The 7,493-nt window shown below is 46.7% G+C and overlaps 1 protein-coding gene across 1 annotated transcript; it reads left to right on the top strand.

The window, feature by feature from the left end:
- Positions 1–246: 246 nt before the first annotated feature.
- LOC140908149 (myb/SANT-like DNA-binding domain-containing protein 7) lies at positions 247–1,783 on the top strand. Its single transcript, XM_073335114.1, has 2 exons — positions 247–889; positions 1,478–1,783. Exons 1-2 carry the CDS (start codon positions 307–309, stop codon positions 1,561–1,563), a joined length of 669 nt encoding a protein of 222 aa, XP_073191215.1. The 5' UTR covers positions 247–306; the 3' UTR covers positions 1,564–1,783.
- Positions 1,784–7,493: the final 5,710 nt, after the last annotated feature.

Here is a 7,493-nt window from a genome sequence, read left to right as displayed (position 1 = left end):
ATGTAAACCTGCACCCATCCACACAATGAAGCCCTTTATTTCGACTTAAAGGGCTCTTAAAATCGATTTCCTTACTCCACCCCGACAAGTGGATTAGCGCTTAAATCGACGTTGGCGGCTCGAATTTGGGGTACTGTGGACACAATTCAATGGTATTGGCCTCCAGGAGCTATCCCAGAGTGCTCCATTATGACCGCTCTGGACAGCACTCTCAACTCAGATGCACTGGCCAGGTAGACAGGAAAAGAACCGCGAACTTTTGAATCTCATTTCCTGTTTGGCCACCGTGGCAAGCTGCAGGTGACCATGCAGAGCTCATCAGCACAGGTGACCATGATGGAGTCCCAGAATCACAAAAGAGCTCCAGCATGGACCGAACGGGAGGTACGGGATCTGATCGCTGTTTGGGGAGAGGAATCCGTGCTATCAGAACTCCGTTCCAGTTTTCGAAATGCCAAAACCTTTGTGAAAATCTCCCAGGGCATGAAGGACAGAGGCCATAACAGGGACCCGAAGCAGTGCCGCGTGAAACTGAAGGAGCTGAGGCAAGCCTACCAGAAAACCAGAGAGGCGAACAGCCGCTCTGGGTCAGAGCCCCAAACATGCCGCTTCTATGATGAGCTGCATGCCATTTTAGGGGGTTCAGCCACCACTACCCCAGCCGTGTTGTTTGACTCCTTCAATGGAGATGGAGGCAATACGGAAGCAGGTTTTGGGGACGAAGAAGATGATGATGAGGAGGAGGTTGTAGATAGCTCACAGCAAGCAAGCGGAGAAACCGGTTTTCCCGACAGCCAGGAACTGTTTCTCACCCTAGACCTGGAGCCAGTACCCCCCGAACCCACCCAAGGCTGCCTCCTGGACCCAGCAAGCGGAGAAGGGACCTCTGGTGAGTGTACCTTTTAAAATACTATACATGGTTTAAAAGCAAGCATGTGAAAGGATTACTTTGCCCTTGCATTTGCGGTTCTCCTAGATGTAGTCCTAAAGCCTTTGCAAAAGGTTTCTGGGGAGGGCAGCCTTATTGCGTCCTTCATGGTAGGACACTTTACCACTCCAGGCCAGTAACACGTATTCAGGAAACATTGTAGAACACAGCATTGCAGTGTATGTTTGCTGGCATTCAAACAACATCTGTTCTTTATCTCTCTGTGTTATCCTCAGGAGAGTGAGATATAATTCATGGTCACCTGGTTGAAATAGAGTGCTTTTCTTCAGGGGACACTCAGAGGAGCCCATTCCTGCTGGGCTGTTTGCCTGTGGCTAAACAGAAATGTTCCCCGCTGTTAGCCACAGGGAGGGGGGAAGGTTGAGGGGGTAGTCACGCGGTGGGAGGAGGCAAAATGCGACCTTATAATGAAAGCACATGTGCTATGTATGTAATGTTAACAGCAAGGTTTACCCTGAAAGAGTGTAGCCACTGTTTTATAAAATGTGTCTTTTTAAATACCGCTGTCCCTTTTTTTTTCTCCACCAGCTGCATGTGTTTCAATGATCACAGGATCTTCTCCTTCCCAGAGGCTAGTGAAGCTTAGAAAGAAAAAAAAAATGCACTCGCGATGAAATGTTCTCCGAGCTCATGCTGTCCTCCCACACTGACAGAGCACAGACGAATGCGTGGAGGCAAATAATGTCAGAGTGCAGGAAAGCACAAAATGACCGGGAGGATAGGTGGCGGGCTGAAGAGAGTAAGTGGCGGGCTGAAGAGAGTAAGTGGCGGGCTGAAGACAGGGCTGAAGCTCAAATGTGGCGGCAGCGTGATGAGAGGAGGCAGGATTCAATGCTGAGGCTGCTGCAGGACCAAACCAACATGCTCCAGTGTATGGTTGAGCTGCAGCAAAGGCAGCTGGAGCACAGACTGCCACTGCTGCTCCTCTGTAACCAACCGCCCTCCTCCCCAAGTTCCAGAGCCTCCACACCCAGATGCCCAAGAACGCGGTGGGGGGGCCTCCGGCCAACCAGCCACTCCACCACAGAGGATTGCCCAAAAAAAAGAAGGCTGGCATTCAATAAATTTTAAAGTTGTGAACTTTTAAAGTGCTGTGTGTTATTTTCCTTCCCTCCTCCACCACCCCTCCTGGGCTACCTTGGTAGTCATCCCCCTATTTGTGTGATGAATGAATAAAGAATGCATGAATGTGAAGCAACAATGACTTTATTGCCTCTGCAAGTGGTGATTGAAGGGAGGAGGGGCGGGTGGTTAGCTTACAGGGAAGTAGAGTGAACCAAGGGGCGGGGGGTTTCATCAAGGAGAAACAAAGAGAACTTTCACACCGTAGCCTGGCCAGTCATGAAACTGGTTTTCAAAGCTTCTCTGATGCGTACCGCGCCCTCCTGTGCTCTTCTAACCGCCCTGGTGTCTGGCTGCGCGTAACCAGCAGCCAGGCGATTTGCCTCAACCTCCCACCCCGCCATAAACGTCTCCCCCTTACTCTCACAGATATTGTGGAGCACACAGCAATCAGTAATAACAGTGGGAATATTGGTTTCGCTGAGGTCTAAGCGAGTCAGTAAACTGCGCCAGCGCGCCTTTAAAAGTCCAAATGCACATTCTACCACCATTCTGCACTGGCTCAGCCTGTAGTTGAACAGCTCCTGACCACTGTCCAGGCTGCCTGTGTACGGCTTCATGAGCCATGGCATTAAGGGGTAGGCTGGGTCCCCAAGGATACATATAGGCATTTCAACATCCCCAACAGTTATTTTCTGGTCTGGGAATAAAGTCCCTTCCTGCAGCTTTTGAAACAGACCAGAGTTCCTGAAGATGCGAGTGTCATGCACCTTTCCCGGCCATCCCACGTTGATGTTGGTGAAACGTCCCTTGTGATCCACCAGAGCTTGCAGCACTATCGAAAAGTACCCCTTGCGGTTTATGTACTCGCCGGCTTGGTGCTCCGGTGCCAAGATAGGGATATGGGTTCCATCTATAGCCCGACCACAGTTAGGGAATCCCATTGCAGCAAAGCCATCCACTATGACCTGCACATTTCCCAGGGTCGCTACCCTTGGTATCAGCAGATCTTTGATTGCGTGGGCTACTTGCATCACAGCAGCCCCCACAGTAGATTTGCCCACTCCAAATTGATTCCCAACTGACCGGTAGCTGTCTGGCGTTGCAAGCTTCCACAGGGCTATCGCCACTCGCTTCTCAACTGTGAGGGCTGCTCTCATCTTGGTATTCATGCGCTTCAGGGCAGGGGAAAGCAAGTCACAAAGTTCCATGAAAGTGCCCTTACGCATGCGAAAGTTTCGCAGCCACTGGGAATCGTCCCAGACCTGCAACACTATGCGGTCCCACCAGTCTGTGCTTGTTTCCCGAGCCCAGAATCGGCGTTCCACAGCATGAACCTGCCCCATTAGCACTATGATGCATGCATTGGCAGGGCCCATGCTTTCAGAGAAATCTGTGTCCATGTCCTGATCACTCACGTGACCGCGCTGACGTCGCCTCCTCACCCGGTATCGCTTTGCCAGGTTCTGGTGCTGCATATACTGCTGGATAATGCGTGTGGTGTTTAATGTGCTCCTAATTGCCAAAGTGAGCTGAGTGGCCTCCATGCTTGCCTTGGTATGGTGTCCGCACAGAAAAAAGGCGCGGAACGATTGTCTGCCGTTGCTCTGACGGAGGGAGGGGCGACTGATGACACGGCTTACAGGGTTGGCTTCAGGGAGCTAAAATCAACAAAGGGGGTGCCTGTACATCAAGGAGTATTTCAGGCAGGACTGCACGGAGGGTTCCAATAAGAAATGGTGCACCTAAGTTATCGTTCTTATTGGAACAAGGAGGTTAGCCTGGCCTCTGATTGATACATGGCTAGATTTACCTTGCTGCACCTTCTCTGTGAGTGACTGCAGTGTGATCTAGACAGGGGAGGAGGCAAATGAGTACAAAACAAATCTGGTCTATTTCTTGTTCTGACCACTCCATCTATCTTTTACATCTTTGGCTGGCAGCAGACGGTGCAGAAGGACTGCATGCCATCCACATCTCATGGCTGCTCGGCAGAAGATGGTACAGTACAACTGCTAGCCATCTTCATCTCTTGCCTGCCTGGCAGAAGATGGTACAATACGACTGCTAGCAATCCTCATCTCTTGTCTGCCTGGCAGAAGATGGTACAGTACGACTGCTAGCAGTCAGTATCGCCTGCCCGCTCACCATAAGACGGTTCAATAGGACTGACTGCAGGACTAAAGAGAATGACCTGGTCAAGTCACTCCAAATTTAGTCCCTGCGCCCATGTCTGCCCAGGCAGTCCCAGCCGACGTGGCCAGGAGCACCTCGGACACGACGAGGACGACTACCAGTCGTTTTGCACCGTCTGCTGCCAGAAGGCAATGGGTTGCTGCTACTGTGCAGCAAAGCCGTACCGCGTCTGCCAGCACCCAGGAGACATAGGGTGATGGTTACCTGAGCGGGCTCCATGCTTGCCGTGGTATGGCGTCTGCACAGGTAACTCAGGAAAAAAGGCGCAAAATGATTGTCTGCCCTTGCTTTCACGGAGGGAGGGAACGGGGGCCTGACGATACGTACCCAGAACCACCCGCGACAATGTTTTAGTCCCATCAGGCATTGGGATCTCAACCCAGAATTCCAATGGGCAGCGGAGACTGCGGGAACTGTGGGATAGCTACCCACAGTGCAACGCTCCGGAAGTCGACTCTAGCCTCCGTACTGTGGAAGCGCTCCGCCGAGTTAATGCACTTAATGCACTTAGAGCATTTTCTGTGGGGACACACACACTCGAATATATAAAACCGATTTCTAAAAAAACGACTTCTATAAATTCGACCTTATTCCGTAGTGTAGACATACCCTGAGAGGTTTAAGTTCATTTCAAAGTGATGCTGTCAAGTGACAGTAAAGTTGTCCACTCAGAAGTTTGTTCCCTTTCCTCCTTGTTTCTTTGTGCTCTAATGTCAGAAGCTCTGAAGTAGCTAAAGCTAATCTTAGCAAAAGCTTTTCTTAATCTTTATGAACTCAGACAATTTGTGAAAGACACGTCTCTCCTCCCCCTCAGAATATACAGTTCTCTGGCGTTGTAAGAAAAAGTTGGTTTGGTATTAAAAAACTGTTAAGACCTGATTTTCATCTACTCAGGGACCTCTTTACACCACTCTAGAAGTGTGGTAACAGGGCTTTAAACTGGGTATAACTTTAATTAACACCAGCGTTAAGGCCTCATTACACAGCCAGCAGCCTAAGCCTTAGTGTAAATGAGAATCAGGACTTCAGTGTTGAATGCTAGTGAGTGGAGAAGCAGTATGGCAACTGTATATTTGGGTTTTTTTAAAGTCTAATTAGAAATGCTTTGATGTCTGTCTCATGTTTTTGACCTATTAAGCAGAACTAGTCATTGCTAATCAGAACTAAGTTCACCTGTAGCCGGATAAGTCCCTTTTCTTTCTTATCTGGAGGCCAGTGATTTGCAGATCAGCATGTGTAAATTGGAAATCCTTTTCCTTTATAGAAAAAGCAGGGTAGCCAAAGAAATAGAGTCTAACACTAGAAAACTTTTTCTTCTTTTTTTTCTTGTTACTGGAATTAAAACCTTATTTAGTGTTTAAATTTTTCAATTGTTAGAAATGTATCTTGTTAGAGTGATAATGAAGTCTGTACATCACATTTCTTTAGTATCACATGCGCAAGACCACTACAGGAAGAAAATAATTGTCTGATCAGAAACTTTGAATCTGTGGAGAGGAGGGGCTGTTATATGTAGAGTACTGCATTTTAATTGTAAACATGCTGAATTTGCAGCCAATAGGAATATGGTTATTTAAGGTTTATTTAAGGAATATTTAAGGTTTTTCCATATTTCCCCTGCTCATTTATGATGTTTTCAAGATAAAATATTAAGAATAATAATCTCATTTTACTATTTTAATAATTCTTGCTCTGCATCTAGGACTGTGAGGGGTAATATGAAGGGAGTAATAACATACATCAGGAATAAAATAAATAAATAAAATAAATCCCAGATTTATCAACAAAACCAATATAAAAAATGAATGCAATTAACCAGCAAGCATTTAAACATTTCTTTTTCATTTTGATAGATTACAAAGTCCAGCGCTATGCCCAGTTTTAGTTGGATCTTTCAACACAGGACAGACATTTTAAATGAAACGACTATATATACACATCAAGCAGTTTGCCAGCCCCAAACTTGCAAAATTAAAAGAAGAAGACGACAGTAAACCAGCCACCTAGCATTGCCAAACCAGGTGTCAGGCTTTGTGGTAAACCAGCAATTTGTCTTGCCAGTGTACATTTAGGAGTGTGTGGTAAATCAGGCCCCAGCATTGCCATTACAGCTCACAATGATCTGCATTCTATTGTTAGCATTTTGAGCTTTAGAGACTGCTTTCCTGCAGGCTGTTGTAGCAGGAATATACACAAGAACATACAGGAAATAGACTCTAATGAATGAATATGATAATGAAAATATATACAAAGGCTCATGACAGAGGGATCTCCAAAAGTTTGGAGACTGGTTCAGATGAGCATTCAGAAAAGAGTAGATGCTTAAAATCTTAATCCTCCATAACCGTATCCCACACAAGCCCAGAAAGAGCACACCCCATCAGTTGTTCTCTGGCGGACAGCACTGTGGCCTGCTGCTCCTACTTCTTCTGTTCATCTTCACCTGCAATATCCTCTCTTTCACCCAGGCCACACGCCTTTCTTTCCTCTGGGCCTGTCTCTCCACATCTACTCAGGTTCCCCCAGTACCCTCTCTCCCACCAAAATGGGTATCTCCTCACTGTCCACAGGGCCAGATCCTGCAGTGTAGTGAGCCCCTTCAATTCCCACAGCAGTCAGTAGTAGTTGATTGTGCTCTCTGTCTCAAGAACGGCACTCAATACCTTGCAGGATCAGCAATATTGCCAACAGCAAACGTTCAAAACTCATGAATCAGGCACAAAAAATATTACATTATTTTTATTTGCCTTTCAGGTTTTGCATTTTTAGGTGTATTCAAGTCACATTTTCTCTGCAACTGTGAGGGTTAGAAAACATTTTTAACTGAAAGCTGAGATTTTTTTCACATAATCACTTGTCTTCAGGAGCTGGGCCATTACATCAAACACCAAATATCATGAGATTTTAGATAAAGTTATGAGAGATGGCAACATGGGATCAGGCTCTGCTCCATCCCACCCAGTCCCAGTACTTCTCTCCCTTGAAACCAAGTGACCATTCAGCCTTGATGTCTTTTATGAAATGTACTCAAGCTGTGAGATTTGATTCAGGATCTGAACTTCCCCATAATGCAGACTGAAGTTTGGATCCAATGCTTGAACCCCAAAAGGATCAGATGCTGGCGGTTCATTAACATTTGGCACTGTCCTCGAAAAAGGTGAACTGATGGTAGCAAGGGGAGGGGTTTAGTTTTTCATCATTTCCTCCTATGTAAGAAAATTTTTGGTTTTTGCCACAGATGTTATGTTTTATTAAGCCATTACTTTGTACTGTGACATGACATGAC

This window comes from Lepidochelys kempii, chromosome 3 (assembly GCF_965140265.1).
Source record: "Lepidochelys kempii isolate rLepKem1 chromosome 3, rLepKem1.hap2, whole genome shotgun sequence".
NCBI classification, from domain to species: Eukaryota; Metazoa; Chordata; order Testudines; family Cheloniidae; genus Lepidochelys; species Lepidochelys kempii.
The sequence above is the reverse complement of the archived record's forward strand: the minus strand, read 5'-3'. Positions and strand labels throughout refer to the sequence as shown.